Source organism: Ictalurus furcatus, chromosome 2, assembly GCF_023375685.1.
Source record: "Ictalurus furcatus strain D&B chromosome 2, Billie_1.0, whole genome shotgun sequence".
NCBI lineage: Eukaryota > Metazoa > Chordata > Actinopteri > Siluriformes > Ictaluridae > Ictalurus > Ictalurus furcatus.
The window spans coordinates 23,385,106-23,404,231 of NC_071256.1; the positions used below are offsets into that span (position 1 = coordinate 23,385,106).

At 41.1% G+C, this 19,126-nt stretch overlaps 1 protein-coding gene across 6 annotated transcripts in view; it reads left to right on the forward strand.

Annotated features, from left to right (window-relative positions):
* Nucleotides 1-19,126, forward strand: part of LOC128625465 (BAH and coiled-coil domain-containing protein 1) — a 79,466-nt gene that overhangs the window by 19,386 nt on the left and 40,954 nt on the right. The window contains exon 1 of one of the 6 annotated variants that reach the window (XM_053653821.1): nucleotides 14,960-15,794. The exons of the other annotated variants lie outside the window; for them this stretch is intronic. Coding sequence (XP_053509796.1) covers nucleotides 15,782-15,794 — 13 coding nt within the window. The 5' untranslated portion in view covers nucleotides 14,960-15,781. Of the gene's footprint in view, nucleotides 1-14,959; nucleotides 15,795-19,126 lie in introns of those variants that run through there. 6 annotated transcript variants of the gene reach the window in all.

The following is a 19,126-nucleotide window of genomic DNA, read 5'->3' on the forward strand; positions in this document are numbered from 1 at the left end:
TGAGAGAAAGAAAAGAGAGGCCGACTGGAGCGTGGATGGATGAATGAGGAAGATGAACCGCTGTTTTCAGTGCCTTATTAAATTCTTCTACAAAAAGCTTGGTAGAGGTACATTTTGTTAAGTGTGTGTGAGAGTGTGTGAGTGTGTGTGTGCGTGTGTGTGTGTGTGCGTGTTTGTGTGTGTGGACATGAGTCATTAAGCAGGCTGTACCCTAATCTGTGAATAATTCACTGAACCCGTTGTTATGGCGCCTGCATGGTGTTGCTGTTCTCCGGATCGTTGCTTCTCTAAGAATGAGAATAGTAGAGGAGAGAGCGCAGAGAGGACGAGAGCGAAATAGAAGTGCTCCTTTTCTCTCTGCTTTTGCTGACTCTTAGTTCACACAAAGGTCAGGCCTTCTCTGTCAGAGTGCACTTAGGTGCTAACTGTAAATATACCTTAGCTTTCACCACATGTAAACACTGCAGCGTTCACACAAGCAGTGCTGTGGACATACACTCACACACAAGTGACTCTTTTTGTTTGCTTGCGCTCCTGAATCCATCCAGAAGGAATGTGGACCCCATTTAAATGTGAAAATGGGAAACCGTTGACTCGTTCGGCCAATGTGCACACTTCCCCTGCTTTCTAACCGAGTCAGCGCTACATTCTTCACCCCTGTATGAACCTCTTTGTCAGTCAAGTAAGTCACAACACCTCAGACTGAATCAAAACCTGCCTGTAAATCTTACTGTTAACTGTTGTAAGCTCAGACAAAAATCAGATCTCAGGTCAGTTTTGATGCATTTGCATCAGTGCTCAACACTAATGTGCTTTTCATTTTGATCCTGCGATTAGAGGAAATACTCGTGCCAGTGAAGTGTTATAATAAGTGAACTGTCCTCCAGTGAAGCTCATGTTGATGTTACCGCACCATTAGGGACTGAGAAGGGGTGAGGAGTCAGACACACTTGCCCCAATGACACCTTAATGTTTCATTCTTAATGTATCTTGTGTCTGGCTTATATTTTGATAAGACTTTAACCACAAGTATTTCTAATTTAAATGAAATGTGTGTACAGGTATTCAGCTTGAATTGTGTTTGCTGAAGTGAAGCAGTTTCATGTGGCAGTTTTAATACCCTTAACAGCACATGCGACCTGACATATTTGAAAGGCTTTTTGTTGTTAACGTAACTTGGAGAGAATGTGTAACAGGGCCCTCCACTAATATTGGCACCCTTGGTAAACATGAGCAAAGAAGGCTGTGAAAAATTGTCTTTATTGTTTAACCTTTTGATTCACACATACTGTGCTCTCATGGATATCATACAATTGCAAACACAACACATGTTTATCAAATACTTGTATTTGTTAAATATAGGTGTGCAACACCTATTGGCACCCTTTTAGTCAATGTTTGTGCTACCTCCCTTCGCTAAGATAACAGCTCTGAGTCTTCTCCGATAATACCTGATGTGGTTGGAGAATACATGGCAAGGGATCTGAGACCATTCCTCCATACAGAATCTCTTCAGTTAATTCAATTTTCGAGGTCCACGCTGGTGGACTCTCCTCTTCAGTTCACCCCACAGGTTCTCTATGGGGTTCAAGTCAGGGGACTGGGATGGCCATGGCAGGACCTTGATTTTGTGGTCAGTAAATCATTTTTGTGTTGATTGTGATGTATGTTTTGGATCATTGTTCTGCTGGAAGATCCAACCATGGCCCATTTTAAGATTTCTGGCAGAGGCAGTCAGGTTTTCATTTAATATCTGTTGATAATTGTTAGAGTCCATGATGCCATGTATCCTAACAAAATGTCCAGGTCCTCTGGCAGAAAAACATCCCCAAAACATTAAGGAGCCACCACCATATTTAACTGTGGGCATGAGGTACTTTTCCATATGGCTGCCTCTCTGTGTGTGCCAAAACCACCTCTGGTGTTTATTGCTAAAAAGCTTTATTTTGGTTTCATCTGAGCATAGAACCAATCCCATTTGAAGTTTCAGTAGTGTCTGGCAAACTGAAGATGCTTGAGTTTGTTTTTGGATGAGAATACAGGCTTTTTTCTTGAAACCCTTCCAAACAACTTGGGGTGATGTAGGTGACTTCGGATTCTAGTTTTGGAGACTTTCTGACCCCAAGACGCAACGAACTTCTGCAATTCTCCAGCTGTGATCCTTGGAGATTTTTTGGCCACTCGAACCATCCTCTTCACAGTGCACTGAGACAATATAGACACACGTCCCATTCCAGGTTGATTCATAACATTTCAAGTTGACTGGAACTCCTTAATTATTGCCCTGATGGTGGAAATGGGCATTTTCAATGACTACGTTTACATGGACAGCATTAATCTAATTATTGACCTTACTCCGATTAAGATAATAATGTGATTAAGGTGTTTACATGTGTCGCTTTTAGAATACTCCTGTTATGTTCCCGTTTTACATGTTTTAGAACATAATTAGATTAACAGCCCGCGTCATTACATCACCGCGCCACGCCGTCCCTCCAGAATTTCACGTATCAACATACAGTTCGTCTTCGTTATGATACCGTATACAGTTTTTGGTGTTTTTATTAATTTTTTTTTACGAACGCTTTAAGTGCAGTTAATTATTTGTCATGTTATACGTGCTAATACACAACTGCTTGAAGCCGCATAGACAACTGCTTGAAGCCGTGGGTGTGTCCCAAATCGCGTACTTACCGTCTATATAGTAGCCGAGATGCATGTATTTTTCCCCACTACAGGCCTACAGTAGGAAAGTATGCGATTTGGGATGCGTCCGAACTCTCTTGTTCACCGTAAAACGTAAAACTGCCGTGTGTGATCGTGTCCTGTCGCAAAATGCGGTGAAAACTCCCACATGACGTTCATAATGTGATTAAGGTGTTTAAATGTCTGTAATACGCGTCCATAATGCGCTTAAAACAGGAGTACTCCACCTGTCTTAATTCGATTATTGCTTACCTTGATTATAACCTTAATTAGATTAAGTTAAGTAAAAATTGCTGTTTACATGGTAGTTTCTTAATTAGAGTATGGTCTTAATCTGATTAAGAGTGGATTATTGTTGTCCATGTAAACGCAGCTAATGTTTGTGCTATTTTCTTGTAGCCACTTCCCATTTTGTGAAACTCAACCTTTTGCTACACATAACAGCTATATTCCGTGGTCTTACCTATTGTTATGAATGATTAAGGGAGTTTGCCTATGTATTACCTCATATTTATACCCCTGTGAAACAGGAAGTCATGGTTGAACAACTTCCTGTTCCTAGTCACCCAGGTAATTTTTTTTTAAATATCAATGGGAATATACTTCAAATATATTTTTCTTATTTGAATTCATAGGGGTGCCAATAATTGTTGCAGACCTATATTTAACAAAGATATTTGTTTTTGGATAAACCTGTGTTTTGTTTGCAATTTTTTGATATCCATGAGAACAGAGTATTTTTTTTTAATTGTTTCAACAAAAGATCAAAAGGTTAAACAATAAAGACAATTTTTCCACAGCCTTCTTTGCTCATATTCACCAAGGGTGCCAATATTTGTGGAGGGCACTGTACACTTGTATAACATGGCTAAACTAAGAGGTGCCAGTAAATATGAATTAGCTGTAGCATTCATGATTTTTAGCGATATTGGAGAAAACGTTTTATTTATTTATTTATTTATTTATTTTAGATACAGCAGAAGTCAGTCCAAACATGAATAAAATTCACCTTCACCTCGGTGAACTTTGAACTGTGAGCCAATAAAAACCAAGTGGGTGCTTCATATAAAAATAAATAAGAGGGTTTCATCTCATACTGTCTTAGAAGCACTTTGCTTGCACAGTTGAGGAAGGACTTTTGTCTGAAACTTTGCATCCATATTAAAAATAGAGATTTTGGGATAGTTTTTTGGGATTGTTGTGGCTAAAAATGCTTGATTATGCTGCTGCATTTAAAAAAAAATTGTGATGCAACCTGTTTTTTTAAAATTTTTTTGTGCTTTTTTTGTGGAAAACTACTTGAGTTGGTGAAATTGCAATTGCACGGAGTTGTCTTTCACAGTAATGTTTGTTAGCTGTACTTATGTTCGATGCACGTGAATCTAAGAGGGCTTTGGCTGAATGCACATTGTGATGACATCACACAATACGCCTAAATCTGTGGTAAATCTGCGATAATTTTGAAAAATTAGAAAAAAAAAACTCCTCCGATTATTGCGGAGTTTGCTTGATGTTGCTTTAAGTTCTGCGAAATCCTGGAGGGACTGAGCAGTTACACTAGCTTTTTGCTTCACTGTCATAATGCTGGTTAGCAGAGTGGTTTTAAATCTCTGTTAAATGTCTTTGCTTCATTTCCTTTCTTGTTTTTATTTGGAGAATATTGGATACTGGTTCATTTTTGGTTGCCAAACATAAACTAAAAAATGCTTTTCCTAGATTTGTGTCCAAATGACCCTTATGTTGGTAGCTGGGAAATAGGCTCTGAATAAATACATGTAATCTATTACATCCTTTATGTACAATTACAATTATGTACAAATGCATCCTTATTTTCTTTCAAATAATTGACCAGATTTCTAATTAAATATATAAAAAAAATATTCCTGACACATTTATCTTAGGAGATCTTGCACTGTGCCAGAGATGACTGAGAAAATCACAATCCCCCATAACAGTCATGCTTTAATGTGTGTTTGTTGGCTATTTGACATCTGTATAGCTGTACACATTTGACAGTAGTGTTTTTTGCCGGTTATATTCTTTAGTGTGACTCTGATTAACACAGTCAGCTTTTCCCAGAGAAGCTCTTGATTTAGCGCTGGAAGCTTTACTCTGGTGTGGGCTGATATGAATGACATGAGGAGGTGTTGAAGGATTGAAGTCATGCTTGGAAGGCATTTTCCCCCTCAGTATTTCAGAGGTGCCTGTTAGAGTGCTGTTGTAATAGTTTTTTTTTTTTATGTCAGAGCTTCACTGGAGACGGATCATTTTATTTATTTATATTTTATTATTATTCGTTTTTATTTTACTTCATGTCTTTTCTTTTTACCATGTGCTTCCTTCCTTAGAGTGTGGCCTTGGTATGCCTCTACACACACACACACACACATGCACACGCACGCACACACACACACACACACACACACACACACACACACACACACACAGAAACAGTTCTCTGTGTTCTAACTGTGTGACAGAGTGCTGTTCAAATTCAAGGTACTTTATTGGCAATATTCACAATATTCACAATATTCACAATTTGAGCAAATGAAATTATTAGAGAAAATAGTTCTACTACAGACAAGAAAGGCAAAATAATAGTTACATAAAAATAAAATGAAAGTTTAAGACATTTCTTGGGGGCAGTGGTGACTTAGCGGTTAAGTCTCTGATTTACTGAACGGAAGGTCGGGGGTTCAAGCCCCAGCACTACCACGCTGCCACTGTTGGGCCCTTGAGCAAGGCTCTTAACCCTGTCTGCTCCAGGGGCGCTGTATCAGGGCTGACCCTACGCTCTGACCCCAGCTTCCTGACATGCTGGGGTATGTGAAGGAAAGAACTTCACGGTGCTGTAATGTATATGTGATCAATAAAGACTCGTTATTGTTATATCACCTACAACAATCCATCCATCTATTTTCTGTACAGCCTATCCTGCACAGGGTCGCAGGGAGCCTGGAGCCCATCCCAGGGGACTCGGGGCACAAGGAGGGGGACACACTGGACAGGGTGCCAACCTATCACAGGGCACAATTGCACACACACTCACAAACACCCATTACCACACACACACACACACATACTCTAACTCTGGCACTCTCTCGAATACTCTCTTTCTCTCTCTCTCTTTCTCTCTCTCTCTCTCTCTCTCTCTCTCTCTCTCTCTCTCTCTCTCTCTCTCTGTCTCTCTCTCATCCCCCCGTAATCCATAAAGAATCCCCAAATCCACACTTGCACTCACCCCTACCTCCCACACATTACCCACCACAGCTGTGCTGACATGGTTTATAGCAACTCAAGCTCCATATATACAGTTAAAGGGAAAAAAGACGGTAATCTACGAGTTTCGCCAGACCACGCCATCGCAAGTTGGCGGTTAATGGCTGTGGAGGGATAAAGAGTTTCCATTTTAGATAAAACGGTGCCAGTGACGCGAGAACTCATCTGGAAAAGCTTTATTGGAGTTAGTGTTGGTCTGTGTGTGCAATGTTTTATGCCCAGGGTGAGCGAATTAAAGAGATGGTTTCCGGTCCGAGCTAGCGCCTCTGAGTGTGACAGAGGTAAAAATGGAAGTCGGGCTGAATGGATGTTTGCTAGTCACATTGAGGCACATTCACATTATGACTGTACCAACCAGCTATGTAGCCACTGCTCCGGCCAACTGTTTTATCCCAAGACTGCCGTACTGCCATGACCCTCCCTTTTCTATCCCTGTAATCAGATACCACAGGCTTTTGTGAGTATAAGAGTATGTGTGTATGCAGTTCTCAGTGCCCAGCAGCATTTGCTGCCCTGATTGCAATCTTAGCTATTGGCCTAGTATGTAGATCCCAGCTGTAGTGCATCTGTGTACATGTTGACATCTCCCTGACGCTCTCTTTTTTTCCTCTGTTTCACTGTCTCTGTCTTTCTCCATCCTCTCCCTCTTTTCCCTTGCAAGATATAAAGCAGAAGCCCAGGAATGAGTGCTTTACAAACACAGATAAATGTGCTGAAAAGGAGAACAAAGTATAATACCAAACACAGCAGTCCAGGTTAGAGTGAGAAACATATAGAGTGAAAGCAAGAGAGAGACTGACAATCCTGAGGCAATATTTCTTGTCTGTCTTTGACCTTGGGACTGTTCTGTTATTTCTTTTGGCTTTTAAATTAGCCTAACAGAGAGGAGTGAACAATCCACTTCATGTCTCACCTCATCTGATCTTATGCCTGTAAATCCGATCTTCCATACCAGGACCAGATAATCGGAAATGCTCCCAATTTTGCTCATCCAATCCCCCAGATGTTGAGCAGACCGTGTCCTGGCATTCCTCGGATGACCAGCATTGGCGGATGGAAAGCATAACTCATGTTTAAGATCCTGGATTTGTTGGGCATGAAAACGCCAAGCTTGGGACTTATGGAGACGAGGAGGAGAGCAGGAAACCGGAGAAGACAACGTTTTCAGTTGGCTCACCAATGATTGCATGCACATTCAAGCCCCATGCATGGTGTATTATCTTGTGAAATAGAAATGTGCCCTTACCCTGTAACCTTGGTTTTGACTTTGTCGTCTCAAGATTTCTTTACCACTGGTTTGATTGTTTTCATTGTGGAGACATTTGCTGTCCATACAGAGATTGATCTGAATAATACACTTGGTCATCTCTCGTCATATTATACAGTATGTGTCCATTCATCTCTGTATTTGTGTTTGCAAAGGACACAGTGGGTTCTTGTAGAGGACGTGAAGGACACATTAAAACAGGACATTCCAGCTTTGTGCCAGTTGGATGCTGGGATGCTGATTTATGTGGCGTTTGGACAGAGGGAGGGGTGGGACTGTGACTAGCTGTGAAAACTCTGCCTTCTTTGGCCTCTCCAGCCAAACTGATGTACAGAAAGAGAGCCAAAAAGTGCGGTAGAGAAGAAGAGAGGGGCAGCTTTGTATGCCGAGAGGGAGGTTAGTGGGAGGACAAGAATATGGGAATGACTGAGAGATAGAAGGGAGATATGGGATGAAGAGTCGGGCCCGAGCAGGGAAACTGAGAAGAAGAATGAGTGATTGAGACAGTGAAGCAAAGTGGCAGAATGGGTGGAGGGGGAAGGCAGACAGACTTTGTAGAGTAAATCAACCCTGAAGACTCCGAAGGCACACTGTAGTAGCACACAGTGGATTTATGCACTGTTGCTCTGTGGATCATCCATTTTTCATAGAAAAGCTTCTCTGGAGATACTTAGTCTTGCTACTAAGTCTTGTGGCTGTAAAGTTGCTTATGTAAATGCTTCAGGCCTGCCAGTGTGTTTGCGTAGTGTAGCCTGTCGAGCCACATAGGCTGAGCTCAGTCATCTGGTTACCTGCACGTTCATCATTATTAGCCTGAAAAAGACCACCCAGCTCTTGATTGCAGGGGTTTTACTTTGATGTGGAATGGCCGCATGGGGGGGGAGCATGGATAAAAACCTCTCTTAAAACACACTCGTACACTTTTACAGGCTTCCGTGTGGCGTCGGCGTGCATAGTCAAAGACTTGTGTAACAAACACCCACCCATGCACACCCAGTCTCTCAGAGTGTTCCTCACCCACACCAGGCTCTTGTGGCCAGCCCAAAGCTAGCAGAATCTACAGATCATACCACTCTCTAATTCCTCTATTAAGTTTAGAACCTGAAAAAATGCTATATGAATACAATTCCCATGGGATGTCCATGTTGCCTTCGTGTTTTAGGATCACATAACCATTTGACCAAGACTTCCTGCCTATTTGGCTTTGACACATAACATGTCTAATACTGCTGTTCAACTCTGTCTTCACTGGGAAACCACGTGGATTGGGCAACAGTAATTCTGAAACAAACCAGAGCTGTAAAATTCCCCAACTCCCCGCCAGTGGAACGAGCAAGCCATGTGAAATTGTGTTGGGGAGATATCAGAGCTGTGGGAGCCGCTTTGTACAGTGCACTATGACTCAAGCCCAGCTCAGCTCAAACAGATGGCGGCTCTTAAAGATGGAGCCGAGAAAGAGCTTGGTGTTCTGGGAACAGTGCAGAACTGCCCACTCCTCCTACACTGTAACTGAATTGCATTTTGTTTGATGAGTACCATTTGGATTAGGCTTACGAAGAGCAGTTTGCAAATCCAATACAATGTCCATCAACACCACAGGACCATCAGGGGGACTATTTCATCTGTTTTGTCAATGGCAAACACCATGGCTTTCATTACAGTGTCACAGGCTTCACTGTCTCATTTGCCAGCATGAAAAGTGAGGTCTAGCAGCTAGGAATAGTCTCATTCTCTGTTGGCTTAAAGTTTTATTTACTAATAAACTAGTTACATTCAGCATTATTTAACCTCTTCTTGCAAATGGTCTTACCAGTGGTGATTAAATTAACAAGTTACCGAATACGTGGTTTCTAGAGAACTTCCAGATGCAGATATAGATTCAGGTCTAGATTCCAAATCCATATCCCGATTTTCATCAGCTATAAGAAGCAATTGCTTTCAGAATTGCTTTTAGAAGTGCCTATAACACAAACAGTCTTGTATCTTCTTAGCATGCTGATGTGGCTCTCTAGGTCTGGCACCGGGCTCCCTAGCCTAGCCTACGCTGTCCTCCCCAGTGGCCTTTATGATGGTGGGAAAAGGAGTTTGTCATTATCAAGTGGGACCAAAACAATGTTTATGGGCCTGAGCAACTCATATCAGCTCTGCTGTATGGGCCCTGTGGGTGGCTAGATCAGATTTTCCCCTACGGTACTAGTGGGAACAGCATGAGAACACAAGCAGATTGGATTGTAGGGAGACAGGGCTGGGAAACTCTTTGTGTGGGTTTGTATAAGCAGGTGTGTTTGTGTCTGTGTCTGGTTGGAACTGATTGACCATATCTATGTCAGAAATGAGCTATAGTTCCAGCTAGTTAGTGACAGTGGTACAATATACAAAATCAGAAGGTAAGAAAGATATGCTTATGATGGTTAATGATATAGGAATCGTAGATAGTCCATTTATCGTGATTTATTGAATGTGGTGTCTAAAATTGACAAAAATTAATTGTGTTGTATCTTGTAGTATCTCTTAATAGCCTATGTTTTCTGACCTCAGAGCAACAAAACATCTTAGCATCTTAGCTTCCCTTGTCCATGCTAGCCTTCCATGCACAGAATGTCTTCGCTTGCAAAACAAGAATGGTGGCTTAAATCAAAAAAATGAAACAAATCCAAACTGAACCAAAAAGTAACACTCCAAACAACAAATAAAAATAGACATCCAAAATGCATAAAATAAGTAAATAAATACAAAAAAACACTTCAAATAACATAATAAAATTAGTCAGTGATAGTTCTTATTTCACCTCTACAGGCCGCTCTCATTCTGTATAATGACAGCGGACCCTTCTCAGCCGCTCCACAGTGTGTGCAACCGGGAAAAACTATCAGTATACGCTTTTGCCGATTGCCGTTCTAGCAATTGGTTATCGGTGCCGATTAATGTGCAAAAACGATCAATCGGTCGACCGCTAATAAAGAGCACATGCATGTGTAGTGTATGTGTATAATGTACTTCAATTTTATGACGAGATTAATTATAGCTAATAACTAGTTGGATTTATTTACAATCTGGACTTCAGTTTTGCAAACATTGCTGATTTTATTAATGGCTAATTAACAATAAAAATGGACTAAATGCTAATGCTAGCTATGCAAACTTGTAGCCAGCTTCCAGGAATGTTTTGCTGTAATGATATAGCATGACACATTCAGTGGGGGAAAAAAGTATTGAACATTTTTTTCAGTAAATATATTTCCAATGAGGGTATTCACATGAAATTTTCACCAGACATCAGTATGAACTCAAGAAATCCACAAACATAAAGAATTCACAACATTAAAGTCCATAAATAAAGTTATGTGTAATAAAGTGGAATGACACAGGAAAAAAGTATTGAACACGTTAAGAAAAAGCAGTTGTCCAAGGTAAGGCAAGGAACCGGCTGAAATCCATAAATAGTCAGAAAGTAATTATACCTCCTATCTGTGCAAATTAATATCAGCTGGGTTAGTAAATTGATGGTTTATAAAAAGGCTTTTCGTTACCAAGGCGTCGCACAAGGAACATCTCATGATGGGTAAAAGCAAAGAGCTCTCCCAAGACCTTCACAACCTTACTGTTGCGAAGCATATGGATGGAATCGGATACAGACGTATTTAAAACCTTCTGAATCTTCAAGTAAGTATCATTGGGGCCATTATCAGCAAGTGGAAGCAACATCACTCATCGTCATCAACCAGCCATGCACAGGAGCTCCTCATAAGATTTCTGACCAGGGAGTCAGCGGAATAGTCAGAAGAGTAGCCCAAGAGCCAACGACCACTCGGAAAGAGCTCCAGAAACACTTGGAGGCAGCAGGTGTGGGGCTGTTTTTCATCTCATGGTACTGGCAGAATTCATATAATTGAAGGAACTATGAATGGAGCCCTATACTGGGAGATTCTTGAGAAGAATCAGCTGGTATCCACCAGGATGATGAAGATGAGACGTGGGTGGACCTTCCAGCAGGACAATGATCCAAAACATACAGCAAAGGAAACTCTCAATTGGTTTCAGAGAAAAAGAAATCAAGGTGTTAGAATGGCCCAGTCAATCACCTGACTTGAATCCAACTGAACATTTGTGGAAAGAGCTAAAGATCAAGGTTTACAAGAGGGCCGCCCAGAATATTCAAGATTTAAAGACAATATGTTTAGAAGAATGGGCCAAAATCACACCTGAATGCTGAGGCCGATTACTTTCTACATACAGGAAGCGTCTTGAAGCTGTCATTACAATACTTTTTTCTTGTGCTATTCCACTTTATTACACATAACTTTATTTATGGTCTTTAATGTTTGAATTTATTTATATGTGTGGAGTTAATACTGATGTCTGGTGAAAATTTCATGTGAATAGCCTCATTGGAAATATATTTACTGGACAAAATGTTAATGCGTTCAATTCTTATTTCCCCCACTGTATTCAACATGTCTGACCACGCCCCCTTTTTACTCTAATTCAGCATTGTTATGGCGGTAACTTGCTCACACATGATAGTTAGGGGTACAATATGATGATAGTATATTGCACACAATCTCAAAAGCCTAACACTTATAGCTATTATTCCAATTTTTACCCAATGTTGTATAACAAAAACAATACGTATTAACATATAAATATGTAATATAAATGTGCACATATATAAATATGCATAAACCACGTGGTGAGGTATTCTTTACATCCTTCATTACATATTGCATGGCGTATAAACTGTATAGATGCTAGGGGTGTAATACAATGACACTAATTGTTTCTGTATCTGTTTAGTGCAACAAATATTTGTATCTGTATTTGAATTTAAACCCGAGGTAGGTGTGGCTTAAACCAGAAGGGTCTCTTTCTTTTTTATATTCCTGGACTGTTTAAAAAAAAAATCTTTTATTTCTTTTTGGTCTGTACCTGCATGCAACATTTTCTAATGAAATTAGTTGGTTTCCAAAATTTCCCCAACTATAAACAAAATAGTAGGCTAATTTAAAGCACCTCAACCAGATGCTATGTGAACCTTTGTGGCAAGCTTTCTAAAAAACAAACAAAAAAACAAATACTGCACCTCCTACTCATGTGAGATAGTCATTAAAATGCCCCCTAACAACCAAATGTGATGACAAAGGGGGTGTGGCCAAACATATGTAACATGTGTCATGTACATGTTATGTCGTTACAGCAGGACAGATAACGAAAGCTGGTTACGAGTCAACTAAGGCTTAATTTTTTCTTTGTTTAATTAATTACCTGTTAACAAGGCCAGGAATGCTTGCAAAACTGTAGTCAGAACTGTGAATAAACGTATCGAGTTAGTAGCTGTAACTGACTGCCCCTGAACAGTAGTGAAGATAATTATTGAATTCCTGTATAGTGACGTAGCCCTGATAAACAGAATTTTGTGTCATTTTCTTAATTTAAATCTCCGTTCATATTTTGAAAGTGAAGACATTGATGGGCTTTACCTCTACACAGACAAAGGAAGCTAAGTTGCATCAAAGAAAGATGTTTTGTTGCTCTCCTTCGAATTCATATAGAATAGAAAATAGCTGAAAAAGGAACAAAATATAAAATCCTTTTCTTAAAGCTGCGGACATCATGTTTTCTGGCAGACATTTAAATCGTCTGAATTGATAGCCATTGCCATAGTTGTAATTTATTGGTGACTCCTGATACTATCATGAATCATCTCCAGACTAGCACATCCTATTCATGTCTGTATCAATGTATCTGTTTCGAACGCATTTTCTGTTCATTCTGAATAAAGTATTTGTATTCAGTTACATCCACAGGTTCTCTGGTGGTAGAGATAGTTTAAGTACCACATCTGTTTCAAAATTTGCTCTCCAAAATACCACCAGATTATGTGTAACCTTATTTGGCAAAATAAAGTATACTTGCATGGGAAAGTTTAACTCTGTGTGTGCATTCATGCTGATCACTATATCTAAACAGGACAATCTTGACTTGCTGCTTTAGTTAGATGTATTGTTTCTGAACAAATATAGGCATACATTCAACACTGATGGTTCTTTTTGCAGATGTTTTATTTTTTCTTTTAATCTAAGCATTTTATAATGGGGATACAGTTAGCTATTGTCATTATCATTTGCCAACACAGTTTATTACTTTCACATTGCTTAAAATGAGTGCTTAATATTGTCATCTGTCATCTGACAATGTTTTTTTTTTGGAGTGGTTTAATCAGTGTTGTAGTTTATTAAGTGTGTGTGGGCATGCTTGTGTATATTGAATATAGTGTGTGTGTTAGCAAGAGCAGGACCAGTTATTTCACAATAATTGTATCCAGCACACTCACCCATGTGAGATAGGTGTATATAAAGCAGATGGATGAATCAAATGTGCTGTCTTATCTCCCTATCAGCCGGTTACACTCAGTAAAATCCTTTCATGTGAGCACCAAAAGGTGGAAAAAAGAGGTAGAACGGGAAAGAAAAAGCTGATTTTAATAAAGTGAGTGTGGGATGGAAGAACAACACGAGGTGTTTTTAGAGAAAACAGAGCCAGTGGAGCCATTTCCAAGCCAAACGGCAGTAGTCTGGAGTGTTATGGTCTTCCTGTGATGTGAGGTATGAAGTAGTGGTGGGAGCGCAAGAGCATGCTGTGATGACTTTCACTCACCATCTCTGAACATGTTTCCAGAAACTGGCCACTGTAGCAGCGTTATAGTCCAATCCTGACTCACTATGGCATGTGTGTGTGGGTGTGTGTGTATAACAGGACTAGAATTACACGTCTGCTGTCCAGACTTTCTCCTGTCATTCTTTCCACCATGAACCTCCATCTCCTGACAACAGGCCATGACTCAGCACTTGCTGCCTTTTGTTTCTAATCTATCTTATGTTCTTCCTTGTTCTCTTTTTATGTCTTTGTTTCCCGTCTGTATTCCTTACACCACAGCTCAGACCCCCTTCAGGCACAGTGTCCATGTGAAAGCTTTCATTGTCCTTGAGACGCCATACTTCCTGCCTCTATCCTCCTCTGCAAATGTCTTTCCCTATCCGATTCTGATATTTACCGTCCCCATAAAACATGTCTTCTGCAGCTCTCTGCCTCCAGACAGCAGTCCGTTTGCCCACGTCTGCCCCCAACTGCTGGCACGGAGAGCAACGCTTGAACCTCTGTTGATGAGAAAGCTGTTTCTAGAGACAGGCCCCTATAAATGATTAATCGTTGAAAAGCTTTGCTCAGTGTCCCTGAGGAATGAGGCTGGCGCAGTAGGTAGAAGCCCACTGCATGTGTTCCCTCTGCTCTGCTTTTCAGTCCTACAGATGTATCCCTCCTCCTTCGCTTGCATTTGACACACAGGCGTGAACTCTTGCACATTCACATCCATGTGTTCACACACAGCCTGTATGAGCCTGTCTGACTTGGCTGGCTCCATGGTTATTGGCATGATTAAGTTTTGAAGACCAAACTGTCTGGCTGGCTGTAGCCATTTCACAGGCACCTTAACTGCCTCCAATAAAGCCTTAATTTGATCCACTTGTTTTTAAAGAGGTCCCTGAATAGGTTTTTTCTTGGTTTGTTGAGGTTGAGGAGGCTTATCTCCATTATGTCAACTTGTGTAATGTAAACAGCACATTTGAAGAAAAAAATTTTTTTTTGTGACCTTCTGCTCCTGTTTTATTTACATTAGACTACAAAGTCGCAGAATGCTCCTCACCCCACCCTCTTTGATTTGAGTTTGAGTGGCTAACCACCAAGCCACTGCACAAACACTGGCTGCCAACCCTGAAGCGAATGGCCACAATTCTCCCTTTCTTTTTCTCTTCCACACACTCTTTTACTCTCTTCCTCTCTCCACTTAGTCCTACCTACAGTTTCTAACACACCCTTCTTCCCACACATCTCTTCACCACCCCCAGACTGACCACATCCACCAGACTCACTCCACAAGCATGCATAGAGGCGAGTGCTGGAGGCGTGCGCTGCCCTCCTTTGGTCTCTTCCTACGCAAGTCTTGGGAAAACTCCAACGCTGCTTACTCTGGTTCTGATCAGACCAAACCCACCAGCCCCCACTATACACACACCCACACAGAACCTCAAGGGGGTCCACCTACTCTTAGCTGTTCTCCCACAGCGTCCCGAAAACAGGGCGTCCGTCCCCAGTTGCCTCCAGACCGGCAGGAATGCTTGGCTACCAATCCGTCTAATGTTTTCAAGATGATTTTTACCGTTATAAGGAAATCCCCCCATTTGAGTAGCCATTTGAAATTCCTTCTGCTTTTTTACAGCACGGAAGTGTGCTCTGAGTCACTGGGTGAAAAGAGTAAGCTGGCTGCTCTGTCTCGTCAACAGAGGCTTAACTGGCGTACCAGTGAGTACCGTAGCGCCTGAGCTGCTCATCTTCAGGCCAGGCTTTCGTTCTCTGAGACACGGGAGTGTGCGGTGCCGTGATTTACTGGTTCATTTTTCAAACCGTATATTTAGCACCTGTTTTGTGGAGAAAAGCCAAGTGTGACAGAGGAGTTCTTACGACACTACAGGGATGTTTTTGCTGGGTGAGTCTGTCAGTCTTGCTGTCATTTTGCTCTTCATTTTCGCCACCTCCTGAGTAGATTTCTTCCCTCGCTTCATTTCAGCAGGAGCCTGTGTGGCTGGCTTTGTGTGCCAAGATTGTGGAACCAAGACAATTGTTTCTCTTGGATCGTGCCAGCATGATGAGAGCTTCCTAAAGCCTCCACCACATGTTAGTGACTGAGCGCTGACGAGGCCATATGTACACATTTTCCTCTGTACTCACTATTTGAAAATCTTAAATTGCATGTCTTCCACGTCTGGGAGTGTGTGTATGTGAGAGAGAGAGAGAGAGAGAGAGAGAGAGAGAATGTGCCTGTGTGCTTGGAGTAGAGAGGAATTAGCTGGCAGGTCCAACTGTCACATCTGTCGTTTATCTGGATAGCTGTTGTGTGGCATTCTCATTGGCTCCTTCTGTTGCTCAACAGTGCCAAGGTGGGTTTCCACTGGAGCAATCAAGGCTGATATTTAGTTTAGTATCAGAGTAGGTACCTTTCTGAGAAGCAGGAACTAGAGTAGAGCCAACTACGGTGAACATTTCTGATTGGTCTAACACAAGCTTCACGGAACGACAACCTTACCACCACTTACCCACCTGCGTTTAGCTAACAAGCAATTACTGAAGCTTGTATAATGTTATAAGAGGCATAGCATGAGGCGTAGCAAGAAAGTGGAATATTTCTGTCACCCGTTTATTTTTACACAAGTAGCAAGTTAAAAATGTAGCATGTTTTTACATGCTTTTAGGCTGTGTAACTGCTGCTTGCCGCTGGTAGTTGTTTAGATAGCTACATAAATGTTAACCTCATATTTATGCAACAAAGCAAAACAATCAAAACACAGTTTCAATAGTAGCAATTTCACCCTCCTTTATGTTCTCTTGAATTCTCGTGTAAGAATTCAGAAGTTGACTCCCTTCTAGCATGAATTACCTAACATTTTCTCGCATTTATATTAAAGGAAAAACATGTTGACAATCCTAGAAATAAAAGTTTTTACAAGTTCTCTGCCTCTGACAGTCAGTTTGTATTTCTGTTAGCGCTTTTCAACCAAACGGTGCAGTATGGCACAGTATGATTACAGATTCAGATCTGTTTTTTTCTGTCACACACGTTTCATAGGGCTTTTACTGAAGACAAGAAGCTGCAATTTTCTTTGGCCTGCAGAAATGGCAGACAGCAGCCCAGTCAAAGTTTTAGTACAGTACAATACAAAAAGAAATAATAAGAGCTGTGCTTTTCTTGTGACTGAATCATAAATGCAGTTTATACCTCAATGCATATGCACTGGTATGCTAACATGTTACAGTATTGAGCAAACACAGTGAATAGGATGCTGTTTTCGGAATTTGGATTAACTCTAATATGGAGCGTTTTATGTGGGCTATGGGTAAAAAACAAACAAAGCACAAAACTCAAATCAAGCTAAATATCAGCAACATGAAAGCATTACAGAGAGTAAGATAAAAATCCACCAGAAATTACTTTTCACAAGACAAATAAACTTTGGAGTTGCTGTGCCATACTTGCACTACATTAAAGTGGCGATCAGGGCGATTCTGTGACTATTCTGTTTAAGCCATTTCTGGACCTCTTAGATTTCCCTGTTTGGTATACTCAGTACCCAGGCAAGAAGAGTAACCCAATTCAGCATGGGTATTTAATATTGGCATGGGTCACTTAGGCATGGAAATAACAACAAAATCTGCGAGCATGGATTTGTTACAGTACCATGCTGTCCAGTGGAAAAGTGTTACTTGAATCCATATGCAGTTGTTTTGTTTTTTTCTTCAGTGTGCACAGTGTGTCCCAATAATCTCCACACGTAGGGGACTATGTACGCCAGCACCATGTCGGTTGTGCATTGGCAGAGGATGTTGGTGGATGTCCCCATCTCGGTTGGTCCGCAGCAATTCCAGTCTTTTTGAATTTGTGTCTTGTGATGTCCTCGCCATGCTTCCTGTTAAAGTCCATCCTTGTGACAGCTTCCCGATTCAGCCATGAGAATGATTCCAATATGTTAATCATTTGTCAAAGGCATTCTTAAAGGCTATCCGAAAAAAATATTTATATAATATAAACTAAGTATGAAAAGGTTTGCAAGATATTTAGCTAAAAACTGTATAGAGACTTTTGGGACACCCTGTAGTATGAATTTAGAGTGATTCACTATGGGTGTGAACAGATGCACATCACATTGTTTGTTGCTGCTTCTTGAAGTTAACTGATTATGCATAGCAGATTCTCTTGACCCAAATCAAAGAGTAACCACTTTTAAAGAGATCACAAAACCGGTCTCAGATCAGAATAAAATGGTGCTGTTACCAATATTGTGTGCTAAACAAATAATATCTACTTTGTTTTCATGTGTCCATGGATGTATTAGTCATTTTTTATCCTTCCTGTCCTCACATCAACTGCACAGTCACGTTTCAGCATGAAAACACATGTGAGCCCAGCTGTGTGCAATGGTTGTAAACAAGAACATTTGAATTGCATATTAATTGTAGTTGTGCACATTTGTGTATAGAGGTAAGCAAAGGCAAACCCTAAAGCCTTAATTTTATAAAAGGATCTCCGTTGCAGGCTCTGATCAGGGTGCACGTGAGGCGTATTTCCTAAGTGTCCACAGAAACGGTCTCTGGCACCAATAAGGACCGTATGCCAAAGCTGAAAATAAAAGCAGTCTGAGGGAAAGAACAGAGTGGAGGGGAAAACAGGCAGTTATGAGCACTGGCTTAGCTCGCTGAAGCCCATGTCATCCTTTTAATAAGTTGCTAAGCAAACAGTGGCGTGGGCCCCATTTGTGTTCTCGCACCCTAGACCTCTGCTTCATTCGGCTGCCTGCTTTCCTTGGCAGCAGCCCCTAACCTGTTACTTTTCTCCACTTTGGTCTGTGTGGGTGTGATCAAATTATTAGAGTTGGAGAACTAGCACAGGCAGGAAGAGGGAGAGTAATGTGGAGGGGGGACGCGATGATGTGGCTGCTTACAACACCTGTTCACTACAGGACATGCTCTAGGTTAAGAGTGTGTGTGTGCGTGTGAGTGAGTGAGAGAGAGAGAGAGAGAGAGAGAGAGAAAGGCAAGGGAGACAAATGGAGATGTTGTAGGTGGTAAAAAAAATGGTGTGAGAGGGGTGGAGAGTGGAGATGGAGAGGAAAGAACTCATGCTGGAATGATTATCACACTGGTCAGTAAATGTGTTGGTGTGTGCTGATGCCTGTGGAGTGGACGTCCTTAGAAAGAGGTCTACTGAAAGTGGATGACGGTATGGGTAGTTTCTTTTAGACCAATTGAAAAAATGGGTTTTATATA